At 50.6% G+C, this 21,176-nt stretch overlaps 1 protein-coding gene across 2 annotated transcripts in view; it reads left to right on the forward strand.

Moving 5' to 3' along the window:
- ZFYVE26 (zinc finger FYVE-type containing 26) overlaps nt 1–21,176 on the forward strand; it is a 75,556-nt gene that overhangs the window by 43,618 nt on the left and 10,762 nt on the right. For both annotated transcript variants that reach the window (XM_075530512.1, XM_075530511.1), the window contains exons 27-36: nt 3,178–3,276; nt 5,024–5,187; nt 6,870–7,006; nt 9,124–9,155; nt 10,417–10,553; nt 11,538–11,758; nt 13,272–13,419; nt 13,587–13,796; nt 15,866–16,087; nt 19,856–20,053. In XM_075530512.1, coding sequence (XP_075386627.1) covers nt 3,178–3,276; nt 5,024–5,187; nt 6,870–7,006; nt 9,124–9,155; nt 10,417–10,553; nt 11,538–11,758; nt 13,272–13,419; nt 13,587–13,796; nt 15,866–16,087; nt 19,856–20,053 — 1,568 coding nt within the window. The remainder of the gene's footprint in view (nt 1–3,177; nt 3,277–5,023; nt 5,188–6,869; nt 7,007–9,123; nt 9,156–10,416; nt 10,554–11,537; nt 11,759–13,271; nt 13,420–13,586; nt 13,797–15,865; nt 16,088–19,855; nt 20,054–21,176) is intronic.

Here is a 21,176-nt window from a genome sequence, read left to right on the forward strand (position 1 = left end):
ACCCTGCTTTGGGTCAGATGCATCTTAGTCCTTGAGGCAGCATCTTGCCTTTAGTACTTTCAAGACTTGTTTGCAGCAGGCTTGCTTCCTGTGCCGTGTCATTTCGTTTCTCGGCTGTTGCTTTCTTGGGCAGTAAAATTGTGGACCCGGTGAAATGAAATGTTTGACCGCTTCATTGGTTCCGCTGTTCATCACCATGTTGCATATCGGTCCAGTCGTAAGGGTTTTTGTTTTCTTCATGTTGAGATGTGATCCATACCGAAGACTGCAGTCTTTGATCGTCATCAGTCAGTGCGTCAAGTCCCCTTCATTTCAGCAAGCCAGACGATGCCACTTGCATGTTGCGAACTGCATCGTCTTTCTCTGGTCCTGGTACCGTGCTCTTCTGCATCGAGGCCAGCTCCCAGATGATTTGCTCGGCACACAAATTAGTTTGATGCCGGCCTTCAACCCTCAGGCACATCTTCGCCGATTTCAAACCACAGTATCTCCTTGGTCTGTTTGGTCACCATCTCTTGACCAGGTACAGATAAGGATCCCTTCCCGTTGGTTGGCTGGCTAGCTGTGTACAAAAGGTCTTCCATGTCGCTGTGGGCAAAGCAGCGGGGCAGCAATCCCTGCGGTGCGCTCCCGGAGTGTTTCCAGTGCGCATCTTTAGTGGAAGCTTCTCCGTTGGCATTCCAGCAATTCCGGGAGCCTTGTTTTCTCCAGAGCCTTGAGTGCAGCGCAGCCTTCAGTACTTCCTGTAACGTTTGAGCATTGACCAGTGACTGACACTCGGCTTCTGTATTTCTCCCGTTTTCCCTTGATTCATCATTCAATACTTGGCCCATAGAATCCTTCAAATTGACAGAGACTTGAGTTTTTGCTTCAGTTCTTTCAGTTTCTGAAATTCCAAACATTTTCTTCCCGTCTGGCTCTCTCACTCCAGGCCCTTGTTCATTTCAGTATAGTATCTTATTGTGACCGAGTCTCCCGTTGGAATCTTCATTCAGCTTTCGTGTTTGTTTTTTTAACTTCATTTCTTCTATATCCTTTAGCTACTCTACATTCAAGAACCGGTTCAGATTTCCCCCTGACATTCATTTTGGTCTTGTCTTTCCTCCCTGCCTTTTCAATGACCATTTTCTTCATGTCTGATGTCCTGGGTGTCATTTCACTACGCGTCTGGTCCTCAGGCATCAGCATTCATTGGGTCAAGTCTATTCTTGAGATGACCTCTAAATTCAAGTGGGATATTCTCAGCTTCGGACTTTCACTCTTGTGGGCTCTTTCATTTTCTTCAGCTTCAACTTGAATTTCCACTTAAGCAATTAATGGTCTAGTCCATAGTCAGCCTTTGACCTGTCCAGACTGATGTTACAGAACTTCTACATCATCTTTTTCCACAGATGTACTCTATGTGATTCCTATGTATTTTATCTGGTGAAGCCTGTGTGTATAGCAGCTCCTTACGTTGTTGAAAGAAGACATTTTCAATGAAGTCATTGGGCTTGCAAGACTCACCTCCTACATCATTTCTGTCACCAAAGCCATATTTCCCAACTACCGATCCTCCTTTGTTCCCAACTTTCTTTTTCCATCCACTAGTAATTATCAGTGCATCTTTCTTTTTTAATTGACGTATCTTGGTTGCATGCTTGATTAATTTCAGGCTGCAAAAGTTGGTAAAATGTTTCACTCTGCATCTTTGGTATGTATATATGAAAAGTAGGCATATTAACTTGATCTCTTGTTGGTGTGTAGATATTATCCTCTCACTCACAGTGCTGCACTTCAGGGCAGAACTTGAAATGCCTTCTTTGTGGTAACGGTGATGCCATCTCCTTTCCGTTTCTCATTCCCACCATATAATTATCAAAGTGACCGGTAACTTTCCATTCCAGCTCACGAATCACTGCCTGGGATATCAACCTTTATACGCTGTCTGTTTTATTTTTGAGGACTTTCCATGTCCCTAGATTTATACATTCCACATTTGGATGAGTAGTAGATATTTGTGGCTGTTCGTTCTCATTTTGAGTCAGGCCCCATCAGCAGATGAAGGTCCAGAAAGCTTGACTCCCTCCGCGATGTTACCGTCCGCTCTGCTTGGAGGAGGCGGCTCTTCCCCAGGCTATTTCAGTGCCTCGCAACCTTCGGGGCTTGCTCTGCTGCTAGTCATAAGGTCTCCACTGGTCAGCATTTGTGGAACTTGAGTACCAGGCCCTTACTTCTAGTCTGTGTTAGCCTGGAAGCTCACGAAAACCTGGGTACCGTGAGTGACCTTGCTGATACTGTAAATACCAGTGGCGTAGCTTCCAGCCTCTCAGCAATGTAACAGGCCGCCACAGGACCATGACCTGACCAACCAGGTGTGACCCATAAGGATTACAGCCGAGGAAACTCAACGGGGCAGGTCTGCTCGTGGTCGCATGCAATCTCCATGAGTAGAATTCTACCCGACTGCACCTAGCAACCACAAATAGCCCCTGGATGTTTGGTAAAGTTAGAGGGTCGGCGGGACTGAGGGAAACCCTCCATGAGAAGGGTTAACACACACCCCACCACATCAAGGGGCTCAGCCACACCCATGAGTCCAAAGGAGACACATCTAGAAGGCCCACCTGAGGCAGAACTGACAGCTCATGGCAGCTGCGTGCATAATCACACAGACACCTGAGAAGCAAAGCAATGATCTGTCTGGCCTTGACACAGCCGGCCCCGTGAGTGTCATCATTGTGTGAAGAGGGTTTGCTCTGCTCCCCGAACCACATTGACGTCGCGCGTGCGTGCGTGCGCGTGCGCGTGTGTGTGTGTGTCTGTGTGTGTGTGTGTGTGTGTGGCTCAGCCTCTTCTCAAATGAAGACCAAGTCAGTATGGGCTGACTTGCCCGCCAGCTCGATTGGCCTCCTTGCCCTTGCTTGGAAAGGCTTCCCCTTCCTTCTGGCACGTTTAGACTGACTTGGTGAAATTCCGGTGCCAGCTCCATGTGCTCAGGTGCCTATCCCTGTCCTGTTTCTCCAGCAGCTAGAAGCATGATGCTACTGGCTGAGCACTACCTCTACCGTGGCCGTCCAGCCTAGCGCACGGAATCATGGGTTGACAGCCAGCACGGCCAATGGGGCTCAACGCCTAACCCAATTCATAGAGATGTTCATAGCCAAACGGCATTTTACCCGCATCTTCTCTCTGCAGATTCTGGGATTCACCTCTCGGAACCTGTCAGTCAGGTTTCGGACCCTGAGACCATGACTAGATCACCATCAGCCGAATTCTCTTCTGCCTCTTCTCCTGGTAAGCCTTAGAATCCTACCAGTTATTTGCTTCACATGAGCTGCATGCTTAATTTCTGTTTATTTGACTTCTGGGGTTGTTTTTTTTTTCATTTCCAGTGACAGCAATCTTCCCATTATTTCTTGGTTTTGTTCCAGCTTTGCATATTCCAGGGGATTCCACATCCTCAGGTTGATTCTGCCTCCTCCACAAGCTCGTTTAGGGTCTCCACCTCCAGACCACCCTTTTCCTCACGGCTCCTGTCCCTCACACCATCGTGTAGACACTCGGAAGAAGCTCAGCAAGTGTTTGCTTTGCCAAACAGTCAGAGTGCGCGAGCTCTATCCTCTTTATTTCTCCCGGCCCCTGCTACGAGTTGCTGTGTTTCTCAGTTCTCTTTGTGTGTGAGCTGCCCACTTTGCTAAGTGACTCAGAAAGATCTCCTTAGATGCCATGAAACAAAGATGAGGGCACCCCTGTCCCTCCTTGGAAGAAGAGCCATTCTTGGTGGCTAACCAACAGACCTAAGGAGAGGTCAGTTCTCTAAGTTTAGGAGTAGTTTCCTGCATCTGCATAAGGGAACCTGGGCAACCGGGGTTTTTCTACCTGCTGCTTATGAAAAGTTTAGAAGACACGAGAGCAGAGAGAGTCATCGATGAGCCTCACATGCCCACGACTCAACGACATAATTTTCATGTCTTGCCTTGTCTCTGTGCCAGCCTTTCACCGGATTATTTTGAAGCAAACTCTAGCCCATCATGTCAGTTACTCATCAATATTTCAGTATATATTTCTAAAAGCTGAGGACTTTCACAGCCACAGAATCATAGCTCAAAATGGATTGACAGCAAGTCCTCATTACTGTCAGACAGCCGGTCAGTGTTCACATTTCCTCAGTGTCTCATAAAGATTTCTCCACATGTGCTTTCACCTGAAACAAGACCTAAGTCATTACCATCCTGGCATTTGGCAGAAGTATTTCATGTCTCTTTTCATCAATAGATTCATTTGCTTTGATTGATTTGTTTGTTTTCTGTTCATATATTTTTTGCTTTGTGGAGGCAATGAGGCCATTTGTCCTACAGCTTTCCACCTCTTGGAATTTGCTGATTGCCTCCTGTGGTCCTCTGGGCCTCTGGTCCCTGACTTGCAGTACACTGACAGTTAAACCTAGAGCTGCACTTGACTCAGGCATGACAGGTTGGGATGCATGGACCTGATGGTAAGGAGCCCTGGTGATACTGCACATTAGGCAGTGGGTGCTAATGGAAAGGTCCGTGATTCAAACCTATCCGTGCTCTGCGGGAGAAAGATGGGGCTGTCAGCTCCCATAAAGATTTACAGGCAACATGGCCAGCAGCTCCTTGGGAGAAAGATGGGGCTTTCTGCTCCCATGAAGAGTTGCAGTCTCAGAAATCCACAGGGGCAGAGTTCTGCCATGCCCTATGGGGTCCCTGTGAGTCAGCATGGACTTGATGGCTTGGAGAGCCTATAGAAGGTCATTATGAGTCAGAATCCTCTCGCTGGCAGTCAGTGGGTACAGCTGATGCTGTCGCGCTGTGCCCCTCCTGCAGCAGGCACACAGGGTTCAGCTGCCTGTCTTTCATGATGCCAACAGCAGTTAATGGCCTTTCATTGGATCCCTTATTTCAGGGGGAGGGGGCTGCCAACTGGTGATAGCTCTTGATTCTAGCCTTCCAGCTTAATCTGTTAGCTGGAAGACTGATCAGCTCTGATCCTGACCTCTGACTCTGACTCTGACCCCTAGGGATCTCCACTGTACAGTCCCCGAATCCAAAAGAGAAGAGTCTCCCACCGAGTCAGCCCCTGCTGGAGTTTGTGCCCCCAGCGACACCCCCCACCAGGCACCAGTGGGTACCAGATGAGATGGAGAGTGTCTGCATGGTCTGCCGCAGAGAGCACTTCACCATGGTGAGTAGGCAGCATCTGTTTCCAGTTTTACCAGCCAGAGCTCTGGAGCCAGAACTGTCAAACCTAAGACTCTGGGTTTTATCTTCAACTGGATCGTGATATAGTTTCTGGACTGGACAGGTGGTAGGTGCCCTCAAGTTGCTTTAAACTGGCAACATTGCCATTCTCATGAAACAACTAAAAAGAGGCAGTGGAGTGTAGCACGAGGCATCCCCAAGGGTCCACAGGTCTTGCTTCCAGCTCCCCGTCTAGCACTACAAGACAGGTGACCTGCTAGCAGCTCTGCGCTCTGGTCTGAAGAGAGAGCACCCGGCTTCCATTCCAGACCCAGCCTCTTCTCAGCAGTGGGACTGCAGACTTCGTCATCGTGGCAGATGCCCACTGCTAAGCAGATCCCAGAAAGTGAGCCAGTTGCCATTGAGCCCATTCCACCTCATAGCAACCCCGAGGGTTTGAGCCAGAACTCTGCTCCATCGGGTTGTCAGGACTATGGTCTTTCCTGGCATATTAGCAGAGCTTTTCCTGAAGCACCTCTGAGTGGATTCAAACTGCCGGCCTTCCAGCTGGTAGCCTAGAGCTGAAACATTCACACCACTCGTGTAGCTGTTGGGACTTAATACTGAGCATGGTGTGCTCACTCACCGCATATTAACTCAATGCTGATGTAACTGATCTGCATCTGTTTCCTCCTCCTCAACTGCAAAAGACGCGTAATACTCTCTCCACATCACAGGGTTATGATAGCAGGATCCAGCCCACATCCAGATGGGTTCTAAGGGACGGTTGTGTGATTAAAGGGAAGAAATTAAGAGACAGAGAGAAACTTTGGGGTGCTCACCTCCATGGTAACTAGAACCTGGACCAGGAGAGAGAAAATGTATTCTTACATCAACTTATTTAGTCTAGGGTATGCCAGCTCCCCCAATTATAGGTAACCACATACATACCAAAGTGGGCAGTACCTTAACCCTAGAGGTCCCTGAGTTCATTGGGGGAGTAACCTAACCCCAGTGTTGGGGACAGGTAAGGGGAGTGACTGTCCCTGAGCAGGGAGAACAACCTCAACATGTCTGCTGCCGGCCAGATAGCACTCAGCCACGTGCTTGTAAGAGGGATGAATCTTAATCATGAGAATGTGACTTGAACTCATCTCTAACTCAGAAGTGTGAAGGCCTCCCTCTACCCAGAACCCTGGCCTCCCAGGCTTCTTAAATATGAGAATAAAGAATTTGTCCGCATCCACTCTCTTCCCCGTCCTCTGTTTCCCAGAGCGATGAGGTAGTCCTTGTACCCACAAGGTGGAAATGGTACTTTGCCATCACCAGTACCGTGATGAGAGCCACACTAGCTGGGAAAGACTTCTCCCCATCGTTTGTTGCTGTCTGTTCACATGTTGCCTCCACAGGTAGAAAGATGGGCCAGGGCCTGTTGTAAAACGGCCCATGACTCAGGCACCTTTGCCCTCAGCTGAGAAATACTTTACCGTGTCAGCTGTGTGAGGGCGGGCACTCTTGTGACTTTCCTGGAGAGTCTCCAGGCCTGACCGTCTCTGATTATGTCCTAAGCCACAAGTGGCCAACTCCAACTTTGAAGGGGCTGATGACAGAGAGGCTCATCGTTTCTGCCGCCTCACCATCTCGTCCTCTCTCTCTCTCCCTCCTCTTCCTGTCGACACGCCTCAGTTTAACAGGCGCCATCACTGTCGCCGCTGCGGTCGGCTCGTCTGCAGTTCCTGCTCCACCAAGAGAATGGTGGTGGACGGCTACAGGGAGAACCCGACCCGGGTGTGTAGCCAGTGCTACCATTACTGCAACAAAGAGTGAGTGCCCCGCAACAGGTGTGCCTCTTACGGTGCCCACCGGGACTTCCCCCATGCCCGTACACTCCAGGGGGTCTCGTGGGAACGTGCAGCTCAAATCTGGGACGACTACAGAAACTGGAAGTTGACCGCATACGTTCCCACCAAAATGCCATGAGCTTTGCAGTGCCGCGTTTCTAGACTGACCTTAGGCTGCTAGAAGAGGAAGAAGCCATGTTGCCTTTCCAGACTCTTCCCTAATGCTTTCTCAGTGGTGCAAACATTCAGTTCTTCGGTCCTTCTCCTGAATCCAGCCAGATGTTGTCGTCCACCAACAAGCTCCCGTGTCCTCTAGCCACTCTTGTTTCAGTTGCTCCCCGCTGGACTCCAGGGACATGTTGGCATCATTTCCTTCGGCTATCCCCCAGGCAGTCTTCCTGGCTGTTAGCCTCCCTCTCCTAGAAAGACTCCCCTGGGAAAGCACCCAGGCCTCAGCAAACCTCTGATGGCTGTGCTTGGCTGGCTCAGTCTCACTCCATTTCCCCCACTGCTTCTAGCAGCTGAGGTGATGGACGGTGGCGCCGAAGGCATCTGGGAGTGTGAGCAGTTAGCTTGATTTGGAGTTGTCCTTTCAGCGATCACTCAGCAATAATTATTTGACCCTCCACAAGTCCCCATTTGTCCAGGGAGACAACCACCCCACAGACTACAAGTGTGGACAGGTGTGGTGGTAGAGGGCACCAAAGCCTTAGAAGACAGAGAGGTAATGGGGGGAAAGCAAAAAAAAAAAAAAAAAGCAAGCCCAGAAATGAGAGTAACAACTGCCAAGTTTGGGGCAGGAGAAAATGTGGATTATTTGAGGAGCAGTGTCCAAGTGGGTGACATACTAAAGATGGGACCAATGTACCCTGGACTTTGTGGCTGGCATCTGAGCAGTGAGGGGGAGACAGTGACACAAAGACTCAAGGCTTTCTCTCTGGCTGCAGGGACCCGTTGACCTGCAGGCAACCAGTACTGTAAGGAATTTTGGGCCGAGAAACAGAACCAAAGATCCAATTGGCAAAATTTAGAAGCAGGCTTTATTGAGAGGCTTGCGGGCGGATTCAGCAACTCTGGAGATTGAGCTATTGAAACCGCACTTTGGGAAATTTAGGCTGCGGTTTTTATACCCCTGCTGGCAGACACAGCTGGGAAGGGTCCAAGCTGGGGAGGATCTGTGCACACAGGTGCTTCAGAAGGGAGAAGGTCTTTGACCTTATCTATATGCCAAGGACGGCTAGAGTGGAGTGTGCATATCTTCAGAAAACATTCTGGCTCCGGGAGGAGCAGGCTCCAGGAATTTGAAGGTTGAGCAGGGGAGGGGGATATCAGGGAGGTCAGTGAAAGGGAGGTCTATGAGAGGTGAATTCTGAGAGCCAAGCTGAAGGCACCGGATTCAAAATGGAGTCCCTTTTGCCAAGACCAGGCAAGTACTAGACTGGGCTCTTGCTCAGGGCAGGAGGAAGTAGTGTTCCAGGATGCTAGACAAGGAAGGAGTTAGACAAAATGAGCAGAGGTCCTGGGGAACAGGAGAGGGAGCCAAGTCAGCTCCCAGAGGGCATGCTGAACGAGGAACGTGAGGTTGGCTTTCTTCTTTCGCATGGAGAGCTACACAAGCATGACATGACCAGATGTACACGTTACAAAGCTTTCCGTAGCTGCAGAGTAGAGTGCACTCACTCCACCACGTCGATGCCAACTCGTAGCAACCCTGTGGAGGATGCCGGCGGCTGTACATCTTGGCAGGAGCAAGTGGCTGGTGGATGGATGTAAACCGCTGACCTGGTTGGCAGTCCAAAGCGTACCCGCCAGCACCGCCTGGCCTTCTTCAAGGAGTGATGAGGTTGACAGACCAGTTAGGAGACCAGTTAGGAAGGAAGCTGTGGTGCAGCCTCGAGCAGCAAATACTGGGAGAGTTGGGGAGTGGTGGAATGGGGTGGACGGGACCTGGAGAAAGACTTCAGAGAGAGAAGAATACTGGGCGATTCTCTAATCTGAATATTTTCATGGGTAACCCTGTGAATGCCAGTGCTGTGCAGTAAGCTGCAGCACCAAGAGCAGGAGTGATTCAGGACTTATTTTTCTTTCTCTATTTTCAGTGTGTCAGAGGAGAATCCAGGACCTTCAGAAGGTAAGACTGGCTCACACTCTCTGAGACTGTGAGACGCTCTGGTCGGCTCTTTCCTCCGTGTCTCGGCTTCAGCTGAGTGCTCAATGGCAACGTTGTTGCCAAAGGAAATGGTTGGCATTTCTATCAGCCTGTTTTCCCTCCAGGGCATCATGTAAATCATTGCAGCTGGCCATTGACCTCCAGCATTGTGAAAGACTATGGCAGCCAAAGAAAGGGCCCCTTCCCATCTCCAATAATGAGCCTGATAAAGTATTTCGTGACTCTGCTTTAACTCTTAGTTAAGCCTAATGCTCGGGGTCTCAAAAGTTTACAGATGCGCAGCCACATCACAGCAGGTGGTCTCTCTGCGCCTTTGGCAAAAGAGCCAGGAGGGCCAGGAATAGGAGGAGCTAGGATGTGGGGCTGATTGCCTCCATGAACAGCTTCCTCCTTTGCCAAGAGACCAGAAGGACAGGGCGGTGCTTGGCTATCATTGTACTGACCATTTGGAACAGAAGAATTTTGATCAAGAGGAGGGACATGCAGAATTCAAAGTCTCATGGATGCCCTACTCTCTAGAACCCAGGGGGCTGCTGGAAGAGCCCCTGAATCTATTGCCCTGAGCGCATTTTTAAGCCTTAAATCAAAATGATTCCCTGTCATCTTTCAAAAACCAAGCCACCGTGTAATTTGACTAAACATGCTCAGCTTGAGCATTGTGGTTTTTTAAAGAAATACCTACATGCAATCAAGTGATTAGAGTAACTCGGATGATGGGAACCTAGCAGGCTCTGGGGGAATGGACAGTGGGTTGACGTTAAGGGAGAAGGTGGCATGCCTGGAGGAACGTCCGCGGTGTGTCCATCTTGCTGTGTGTGTTCTCAAAGACAACAGCAACATAAAACCTAAGAACCAAAAAAAAGCCCTCAGCTCTAAGTAGATGTTTCTTGGTTTATTCTCCCTACGTTCCCTGTCCTACCACCCAGGACTGCTCCTTCCTTCACGGCCGCCCCGTTCACAGTCGGGCCTCTCTGCTTCACAAAGGGAATTCCTCAGCGTTTCTCACAGGCAGTACCAGGGTTGTGTGTCAAGTAGAACTCCCCCCCCCCCCACCGGGTCTGTGCCTGGTGCAGTCTCCTGAAGGGGACAGAGGGGACCAAGGAGAGGACAAGGGAGCGCTCAGATTGTTTCTGCCTGCAGCTCGCACCAGCTGTCTCAACTGGGCGACCCTGAGCTTCCAGCCAGCGGCTGACAGGTGACTAGCACTTCCCTCTCCCCTAAGCCCCTGTCAGCTCCAAGAGTGAGCCGCCCCCCTACTCCGCCGTGGTGAGAGTCCCCAAAGTGGCCGAGCTGGAATGGACTTTGGATCTGAACAAGGAAGAAAATGAGCTGGTGCGGAGTGAGTTTTACTACGAGCAGGTAATAACAAAGTGCAACCACGCCTTGAGTGCCCTTAGGAGGTACCAAGGAGCCCCTGGATGGCACAAACCGTGCAGAGCTCACTCCTCCCCGAGAGGTGGGAGGTGCTTTCCCACCCAGGGCCACAGAGAAAGTCCCAGCAACCTGCTTCTGAAGGGCACAGGCTTGAAAACCTCAAGCGTGGGGTTCAATTCCGCACCCCTGAGGTCACTGTCAGAATCAAGGCGAGAGCAACTGCAAATGATGTCTAAGGCGTGGGTGGGGGGTGCATTAGCAACCCTTGATCACAACATGAGACTGAACCGTGTGGAGATGGGAACGGAACCTCCCGGGAAATAGCCGAGGCAGGTTCCTGTGGTGGCAGGCCAGAGGCAGTCAGGAAAGGGGCTTCAACCTGAGCCTCGCCAGGGAGGTCGGCTTCCAGCAGCAGAGGCCGGAAGCTGTGAGAGGAAGCATCCTGAGCACCTGTGAGACTAATGCATGTGAGCAAAGGCCCAGTGTAGGAACGCCACGGGGCCATACGGGAATTTGAAAGGAATGTAAGGCATTGATAGGGAGTAAGACATGGCACTGAAAAAGGCTCTGCAGATGGGAGCCTGAGCTCTGGTATCAGGAGCAGGTTCAAGGAAGGCCTGGTTCTGAGTGGAAGCGCAGGAAGGTAAGCAAGCTTTGGCAACGAGCAGCTGTGTATCTAGGCAAAGCCTCCTGCAGGTGGTCAGACAGCGAGGTGGCTGTCCTAGTCCAAGCCACCAGTGAGGAGGACAGCACTAGTGGGACAGGAGACAGCCTAGAAAAGTCGGCAGGACAGGGACACAGCCACCCTCTTCCCAGCACGGTGATGAGCCCTCGCAGCTAGAGCTCTGACGGTGCTGCTCCCCTGGAAGCTGGGCTCCTTCTGCCAGAGAGAGGGAAGGCTCATTCCTGCCCCAGACCCAACCGTGTGCTACTGAGCTCACCACTCGTCCCTCCTCCCTCACTGGCCAGGCCCCGAGCGCCTCCTTGTGCATCGCCATCTTGAATCTGCACCGGGACCCCACTGCCTGTGGTCACCAGCTGATCGAGCACTGCTGCGAGCTGTCCCAGGGCCTCACCAACCCAGAGGTGGACGCAGGGCTGCTCACAGACATCATGAAGCAGCTGCTCTTTAGCGCCAAGATGATGTTCGTCAGGGCCGGCCAGAGCCAGGACCTGGCTCTCTGTGACAGGTACTTGTACACCTGTCTTGATTCTTTCCCATGGTGGCCGTTTCTACCCAAGGAGCCCTGGTCATGCCCTCATTCAGAGCTTGGCGGCACACCAAAAGGCTGGCTCTTATAGCCCACCCACAGCTCCTAGGGAGAAGAGGCTTGGCGATCTGTTCCCTGTAGGCTGGTGTGGACACTAGATACCCTCCAGTGGGCTCCTGCTCATAGCGACCCTGTGCCCAACAGAACGAAAGCCTGCCTGATCGACCCAGTACCGTCCCTACCATCTTCCCCCTGCTTGAGCCATTGTGGCAGCCAGAGTGCCAGTCCACCTCCTTGACGGTCTTCCTCCTCTTCCCTGACCCTCTACTTTCCCAAGCATGATGGGGGTCTGTTCCCAAGGACTGGTCCCTCCTGATTCAGCTTTCAGGTGATGTAAGACAATGTCTCAGCATCCTAGCTCTAAGGAGCATTCTGGATGTGCTTCTAACACAGAGGGTTCTTCTGACAGTCCATGGCGTTTTCCATATTCTCCACCAACACCGTAATTCAAATGCATCAGTCCTTCTCCATTCTTCTCTGTCCACGGTCCAGTCTTCACATGCATGTGAGGCGATCATGGCTTGAAAAGACCATGGCCTGGGTCAGGCGCACCTAGTTCTCAGAGTGGCAGCTAACACTCTGAGAAGTCATGGGCAGCGGGTGTGAGAGGAAGTCAGGACGTGGTGGGCTTCAGGGACCATGAAAGGTTTCTGAGCAGAGGAACAGACGGAAGAATGTCCTTTGTGAATGAGCAGCAGGATAGCCAGTGGCTTCTAGCAAACACTCCCACGTAGTCAGACAGCACTATCGCAGTGCACACCAGAAACAGCTAATCTCATGGGCGATGACTGTGGATCCTAACTTGAAACCCGTGACAACTCCCGTCTTTCCTCCGTGAATCACAGTACTGTGCGCGGGTCCAGTTGGGAGGGATTTTGTGTTCTTCTTGCATTGAGAAGTCCTTGATCTGCATCACTAAGAGCTTCAAGTCCTCTTGGCATTGAACCCTATGGGGCAGTTCTACCCTCTAGTACATGGGGTTGACTCCATGGCAGTGGGTTTGGTTTATTCTTAGTGAGTATTTGTAGAGTGCTGGCAAAGAATGTCGAAAATTCCTTGGATTGTCAAAAGAACAAACAAATCTGGCATGGAAAAAGTACAGCCAGAATGCTCCTTAGAAGCCAGGGTGGCAAGACCAGCTCATCTACTTTGGACTTGTTATCAGGAGAGACCAGTCCCTAGGAAGGAAGGGAGGGAGGACGGACGGACGGACAGACGGACCATGCTTGGTAAAGTAGAAGGGCAGCGAGAAAAAGAAGACCTGAGAGGGGCTGTAACAGCACAGTGGCTGCCACCATGGGCTCAATCTCACAGCTGTGAGGATGGTGGTGTTTCGTTCTCTTGTACCCGGGGTCACTGTGAGTCGAAACTGACTCCGTGGCACCTGACAGCCACGTGGAGACTCACTGCTGCACCATTTTCCTCCCGGCAGCTACATCAGCAAGGTCGATGTCCTGAACATCCTAGTGGCGGCAGCCTACCGCCACGTGCCATCTCTAGACCAGATCTTGCAGCCCGCTGCTGTGACCAGGCTCCGGAACCAGCTTTTGGAAGCTGAGTACTACCAACTTGGCGTTGAGGTGAGGCAAAGACAATGCTTCACTCCACGCCACTGGAACGAGCCGCCATTGCCAGCCCTCGGCTGTCCTTAGCCATGGGGCCATTCAGTTTGTGGGAGTGATGGCCAGGGAGGGGCCCCGGGGGTCTTTGGGAGCTCTCAGGCCTGGTATAGCAATCTTTCCTCCAGGTCTCTACAAAGACTGGGCTTGACACCACTGGGGCATGGCACGCTTGGGGGATGGCCTGCCTCAAAGCTGGGGACCTTACCGCTGCACGAGAGAAGTTCAGCCGCTGTCTGAAGCCCCCTCTGGACCTCAGTCAGCTGAACCATGGCTCGAGGCTGGTCCAGGATGTGGTTGAATACTTGGAGTCCACAGCTCGGCCCCTTGTCTCCTTGGTAAGTGGCAGGGTGCCCAGAGAGGGGCAGGAGTGTGACAAGGTACCATCTGCCTTGGTGGGTATAAGGATCAGCTTAATTCCACTGACGGATCAGACCTGGCCCAGCACCTGTCAGGCTTATGTTTGTGGGTTTTTCTTTCTCATTAATACAAACAGTGCAATCTGTGAGATACAGAACTCAATGGAACTACGTCGTCCTTCTAAGTCTTGAGAAAGTTTTCCCTCTTAAACAGAGGCAACTTTTTCACGCACAAAAAAAATACATTTTACTGTGTTTTGGTAGGAGCTTACACAGCAAATTAGGATCCCATTGAACAATTTCTATACATATTGTTCAATGACAGCTACATTTTTCGTATTATATCACCATTCTTTTTTTTAGTGGTTTTCTCGAGAAAGTATTCACAAATCATACACCTCCATGTTAGATTGCCTTTAAAACGAGCTGTATATACATAATCACAATCAGTTCCAGTGCTTCCCCTCCCAGATTCCTTGGTTGCTCCCCATATCCCCTCATTCTTCCTGTCTCCCCCCTACCACCCACACCACCACCACCCGCGACCCCGCACACACATCCCAGATAAATCACTGCAACAGTTCTTATCTCTGGGCATCTCCTCCTTCTGTGCCTCACAAACTGGAGACCAGCAGTAACAATAAAACCAGAAACAAGATGAAATCATAATATAAAAACACAAATGAAGCAGAAGAAAGAAAAGACCACCGTCAATGTTAAAAAAGCCAGGGAAGAAATTCTTGTTATGCATCAAGCAAGAAATACTTGAGCCTAGATCAAGTTCTGGTTGAGTCAAGATGGAGGTCAGCTGACCAAGTGTTAGCTTATACCATGTTCAGTCCACCTTCATCAAGTTTACAATCACCGCTGTATGACAGGAAAGCTGTTGGAGTCGCTTGCTGTGGCTAGAGGGGATCTGCTAGGGCTTCATCTGAATGGACACTCTACAGATGGATTTGGGCCCCCTCTGTCCCCCACAGCCTTCTATACAGTGGGGGCTCACAATTTAAGCTCTGATGCTTTCCCCTTTGAAATATCTGGATTTTGTTATTACCATCTTTGGATCACACAAGCTGGTGTGCTTCTTCCATGGGGACTTAGTGGACTCCTTACTTAGATGGCTGCTTGTTTGAAGACAAGCCTCTAAGACCCCAGACACTGCTCCAGTTTATAGCCGGGCACCATCTGCTCTCTTCACCGTGCTTTGCTACAGTGCCCTGATCTTGAGAGATCCTTTCATGAAGGCGAGTGTCAGGTAGGACCATGTTGTCAGAACTCACTGTTCATGGGTTGGGGGTGGGGTTAAGTGGGAGTTTAGCATCCATCTGCTTGTCCATGGGTTATGCAGAACGCTGGTTTACTCTGGCGGTCATATTATGACCCCCCCCCAAAAAAAAACCCACAAGACCAACAACAACAATAGCAATAAACCAGCAAACAAAGGGGTAAAAAACAGAATGCAATTTTCCCACTTTTCTAATTGCTTCTTTTAAGGGGAGATATTTGAGTTCTCTTTGTCTGACAGGTTTCTGCCTTAGACTGTTTCCAACTTTTAGAGTTAGATAAATAACTATATGATTAGATTAAGTAATACAATAAAAAAATTAACAAAGAAGGAAAAAATTTTTACAAAAGGAAAATTATTTGTAATATGATTTTAAAAGAAGTCCTGTCAAGTTGATTCCAATTTGTGGCACTCGTAGGGTAGAACTGCTCACAGGGTTTTCTTGGCAGTAATCCTTATAGAAGCTGACCACCAGGTCTTTCTCCTGCGGTCCCACTGGGTGGATTTGAACTGCCAGCGTCGAGGTTCGTAGAGGAGTATAAACCACGTTAGACACCCAGGTGCCTTAGTCCCATACCCAGACTTAGTATGGAGGTTTTGGTGAGTTCTGCCTGCTATGTTTTCGAATTAAACCAGAATGACACAGAATTATGATATCCAGAACTCGGTGTCCTGCCTGAGCAGGTTTGCCCAGTGCAGTTTCTCTGGAAGCATAGAACTATTAAGTCCCGGTTTTCCAATATGCTCTCTCTTTCCCTGTCAGCAAGATGACGATTACTTTGCCACCTTGCGGGAGCTGGAAGCCACCCTTCGGACCCGAAGCCTCTCCCTGGAGGTGGTTCCTGAGGGGGGAAAGATCATGCACAACACCTACTACCAAGAATGCCTCTTCTACTTGCACAACTACAGCACCCACCTGGCTGTCATCAGCTTCTACGTGAGGCACCGCTGCCTGCGCGAAGCCCTGCTGCAGCTCCTTAACACGGTGAGACCCGCGGGCACGGCTCGCCAAGGGCACTGCCAGCTTCTCCTGAGCCCTCGGCTGTAAGAGGACGAAGGGTCTCTGGGGTCACGTGAGCATCTCTGGGGGAGTCAGGTCAAACAGGAAAACTCCGTCTGCAGTCTTGATCCGGTGGGCGGGTGTGCGACAAGGCTTCCCCTAGATCCCAAACCCTTCCTCGGACCTGCAGGGAGGAAGCTCACTCCTTCCAGAATCACTCCAAAGCAGAATCACCCAGGAGCTGAGAGCACTGACCTTCCCAGGGGGCGCTTGGTTTGGGTCTTGGGTGACCTTGGGCAAATTTCTCAGCCCCTCTTTGACCTCAGTGGCCTCATCTATCAAATGCTTAGAGCACGCACTATGTAGAATTATTGCGAGGATCCAGTGAGCTACATTCGTGAACTCTTTAGACCAGCCAGCGCCGCACAGGAAACTCCCCGAGTGTCTTGGCCAGTGTGACTTTGGGATCCCTCAAGTGCTGAGAGGAATTGTTTCCCTGAATATTCTTATGTTTATGAATAAGCAGCATCCTCTGGAACATGCACTGTAATGTCCTCGGCATGTCGCTCTGGGTGGTGGTCTTTAAAAAAAGCCAAGAGTTAAATAATACTCAACAAGCAGGCGGTAACTACCCAAAGGGTACCGCGCCTTAGCACTTCCTTGTGGACTTCACACGGGTTTGTGATGGGAGGAAGGGCTGGACTGGAGACTAGTGGAGAGATGAGCAGAGATGTGCTCGTCACGCGGGCGTCATCATAGAGAGTGCACTCGCAGACTCGACGCTGCGGCCGGGAAGTGGAGGTCCTAGCAGAGAGTTGGCGAGCCTGAGAGAAACGGGAAGCGTGTCAGTATCCAGGGATACGCCATACCTGTTCTGTGGTGGATTTTTTGCAATGGTAGTCTTAAGTTGCCATTTATTGGGCACCCTCTCCACAAGAAATGTGAACCAGAGTCCAGGGACTTCCAAAGCCATCGTCTTGGGATACAAGGGATCTGCTTCTTCCCACATGGGGGCATTTCAGTCTTAACTCCAGGGGGCGCTATGTCAGGTCCTTTAATCTGCTACAGGTGGGTGTGCAGTAAAGTCCAATTCACTTAGAGGGACTTCCAAATCAGATCCTTCCACTGTGACCTCTGAAGGATGCTGTGAACTTCGAAAGGGCAGAGTCTAAAGCCCCGGCTGTCTGTAGCACGTGGCCTAGATCCACACCTGTTGACTCCGTGGCCTGACCGCTGGGGATCGGTAACCACAGGGCCCAGAAACACCGTGGCACACTTTCCACCTGCACCTGCAGACCCCAAACACCTAGAGAAAGGAGAACTGGCTCTGCTTTGGGCAGTGGGTTGGGGGTCGGGTGGGGTTATAAGAAGCTCTACTTCTTCCTTCTGGAATCCTCTCCCCTCCTCCCCAGGAGGCCCAGGTACCTCTGAGGGTTTTTTGGAGCCATTGCTAAGCAAAATCAGGACTCTGTTTCACCAGGGCCCTTTGACACGCCCTTTGTTCACCTCGGTGTTCCCTGGTATCTTCTGAGGAACGTTGTACTAAGGGTTACATGCTAGTAGAAGAGCTCAGGGTATACTTCAGTGTCAAGCTGCTGTCCCGGGTCAAAATGGCACCGGATGACAGTTTCCAAATAGACGTCTCTTCTAGGATTGCCTCAGGGGAGCTCCCCAGTTCCCCGTCAGGTAGCCATGCCCCTGGAGGACAGTGCAAGGGAAATGTTTTCATGACCGCTTCAGCAGCTAACTTTGCCTCAGCCAGTAACCAGGCCTTGAGAATGAGGCCAGAGTCATGGCATCTGGAACAGAGTTCTAAGAAAGCCCAAGTGGCAGCTGGGGAGTGATTGAATGCCCGGGGAAAGTGACATGCATAACCTGAAGGAAGTGAGGGAGTGAGCCGTGCAGGTGGGGTGGGGTGGGGGTGGGGGGCAGACAGTCCAGGTGCAGGAAGCAGCAAGTAGTGCAGAGGCCAAGGTCCCTGAGCAGATAAGGTTTGGGGCGAGGGGGGTGGGGGTGGGTACTGCACAATTTCCCCCTTGAGTTTTGAGGTAAAGCTGTTTTTCCTTAGTCCAAGTTACCAACGGAAGCCCCCGAGTCTGTCCCCTCACAGATGGCTGTCGCCCAGAGAGTTAAGCTGCTTACTTAATGATCTTGGAATAAGCTGACAGCAGCACTGGCCCTTACTTACATATGCTTATCTCCTGTAATCACAGTTACCCTTGGACCAAAGTATCTTACCTTTATTCTGAAACTGGTCAGAACACCAGTGGGGGTGGGGGGTGGACAACACTGAATATTACAACTGAATATCTAAAGCAGTGTTTCCCAAAGTGGGTGATACTGCCTCCTGCTGGGGAGGGGGTGGTCTGCAAAAGCAGATACCTACCCATTGCTGCAGCCACTGTGTCCATCCATCTTATCGAGGGTCCTCCTTTTTTGCCACCCCTCCACTTTACCAAGCATGATGTCCTTCTCCAGGCACTGTTCTCGCCTGAAAACTTGTCCAGAGTGTGTGAAAGGTTTATAGTCTTGGAAATCTAGTCTGTCCTATAGATCACGTTCAGTCAGGATCAACTCAATGACAGTGAGTGAGTTATTTGGCTTACTGCCTCCTTTCAGAAAAAACGACTCAGTCATTCAGTGCTCCCCAGGCACTGAGCAACCACAGTGGGCTCACGCATAAGCTCAGTGGTGGGAGGGTACGGGCCGAGCAGGGCCTCCTGCTGTTGAGCAGAGGGTCACTGAGAGTTGAAACCGCTTCACTGGCACCGAACAGCAACCACAAGCCAAACAAGTTGGGAACCCAATGATCTGGAGTGTGGCCTTGCCTTTTTTGCCACTGTACCTACCAACCTGCCCCCAAGAGGAGCTCTCCAAAACACCGATGTGGCTTCCCTGAGTGGTGGCCCCCGTCTCATGGTGACCCCACGCACCAAAACCACAAATCTCTGCTCAGGTTTGCACCATAACCCAGCTGGGCTACGGATCAGACCTTTATGATCCATAAGGTTTATATGGACTGGTTTTCCGAAGTTCATTGGCAGGCCTTCTCAGCCCACGTTAGTCTAGGGACTCTGCTCAAAGGTGTTCAGCATCAAAGCAGCCCACTGTGGAAGCCTTTCCACAGACAGATGTGAGCAGGAACCAGGCACGGATGTCCCACATGAAAAACAAGAATTCTCCCTTTGATCCACCCACACCTCGTAAGTTATTCAGTAGCCAGGGACTGTTCTGGGAACTGGGGGTGCAGCAACAAAAACAACAGGCAAAAATAACTGCCTTCATAATGACATTATAGTAGGGAGGGAAATCATAAATTAGGTAATTACCATAAATAACACTAGTGAAGAGTAACAAGCAAACTAAAGAGGGGAAAGGGTAGCTTGTGCAATTTGGGGTGAGGTCCTAGGAACCAGTGACGTTGACGGAGAGGCCAGAAAGAGGTGGAGGACTGTCATACAGGTGGACAGAGGGGACAGCGAATGCAAAGGGAGAGTGGCTGGAGCAGAGTGAGCTGGGGAAATCAGGGACCGGGCATGCCAGGCAGAGCCTTGACTTGTGAGGATGTAGGCTTTTGCCCTTGCAGGAAGAGAAACCATTGGAAGATTTTGAGCTGAGAGTTCTTACACTGTGACTGAAGTTCTACTGAATCACTCGGGTTGATTTTCTGGTCTTAGACAAAAGGAAGGCAAGGGCGGAAAAGGGTAAGCCTGATGGGCCTTCTGACTTCTCGCCCCCCTCCCCCCGCTCCAGGAGTGTCCTCCAGAAGTCTTCATAGAAGGCATTTTCCAGCCGAGCTATAAAAGTGGGAAGCTGCACCTTTTGGAAAACTTGCTAGAATCCATTGATCCAACCTTGGAAAGCTGGGGGAAGTACTTGATTGCTGCCTGCCAGCATCTGCAGAAGAAGAACTACTACCATATTCTGTATGAGCTGCAGCAGTTCATGAAGGTAACAGTAGCCCGCCTGCCTTCCGCTCTCTCACAGACACCCTGCCATGCTTGAGAGCTATGCAAGGCGGAGGGACAAGACTGTCCTTTGGTCCCCAGCCTTGCTCTCTGACAGACCCTAGAGTAAATCCACGTTCCCCTTTAGTATTAAGTAATACTTGCTTTCCATCCTGAAGAGGCAAACATTTTATTGTGGATTAGGTGAAGGTTGACAGAGCGTAATACAGCTTTACAGTCAACATGTCCTCCACGCTGTTTCCTTTCCTCCGTTGCACTCCCCTCAGGGTACTGATGCTTAGCCCTCTGTCTCCCCGTGTCTCCTGTGTCCGTTCTTCCTCTTCTCCTGACCCCCTGTACTTGGTCCTTGGGTCAACACTGATCTGATAGGCACTTCTGATCTCAAATGGTGGATTAGTTTCATTCCAGATCTAAAGGGCAGGAGAAAGAGTCTTGGGGGTCCACCGGTCTCTATTCCAACCGAGAAGCTAGCCTGGTCTTTTTACGATTGTGATTTCTGCTCCATGTTTTTCTCCAAGGCCTTCTAACGCGACCCCTTTCAGAGCAGTTGGTAGGGGAATCAGGATTATGGAGACAAATGTTTACGTGGCCAGCTCTTGTCACTACTCTTCTTTCCCCTGGATGATGAGAGACCAATAGATGTACCCGAGATGACTGTCCACATTTAGGACTGCAGTCGATGTCACACCAATTGACTTTGGTGTCCACTGAGACTATGGTCCCAATCCCCCAGGCCCAGCAACTTGCTTCCTTTAAGTGTTTGGTTATGGCTGAGAAGTTTTCATAACTTTTTCCCCTGTATACTCCACCACATTCATGGATAGACTTGCAGCAAAATATAAGTCTCTCTCTCTCTCTCTCTCTCTCTCTCTCTCTCTCTCTCTCTCTCTCTCTCTCCCTGCCATCAAGTAGAGGCCAACTCTTGGCAATCCTATAAGGCAGAGCAGAACTGCCCCTGTGAGTGACTATCACTGTTTTCAGGAGTAGAAAGCCCCATCTTTCTCCCTTGGAGCTGCTGATGGCTTCAAACTGCTCACCTTGCAGATCGCAGCCCAATGCATAATCACTAAGCCACCAGGGCTTATGTATAAATATGAAAGGCAAAC

This window comes from Tenrec ecaudatus, chromosome 14 (genome assembly GCF_050624435.1).
Source record: "Tenrec ecaudatus isolate mTenEca1 chromosome 14, mTenEca1.hap1, whole genome shotgun sequence".
Classification (NCBI taxonomy): Eukaryota; Metazoa; Chordata; class Mammalia; order Afrosoricida; family Tenrecidae; genus Tenrec; species Tenrec ecaudatus.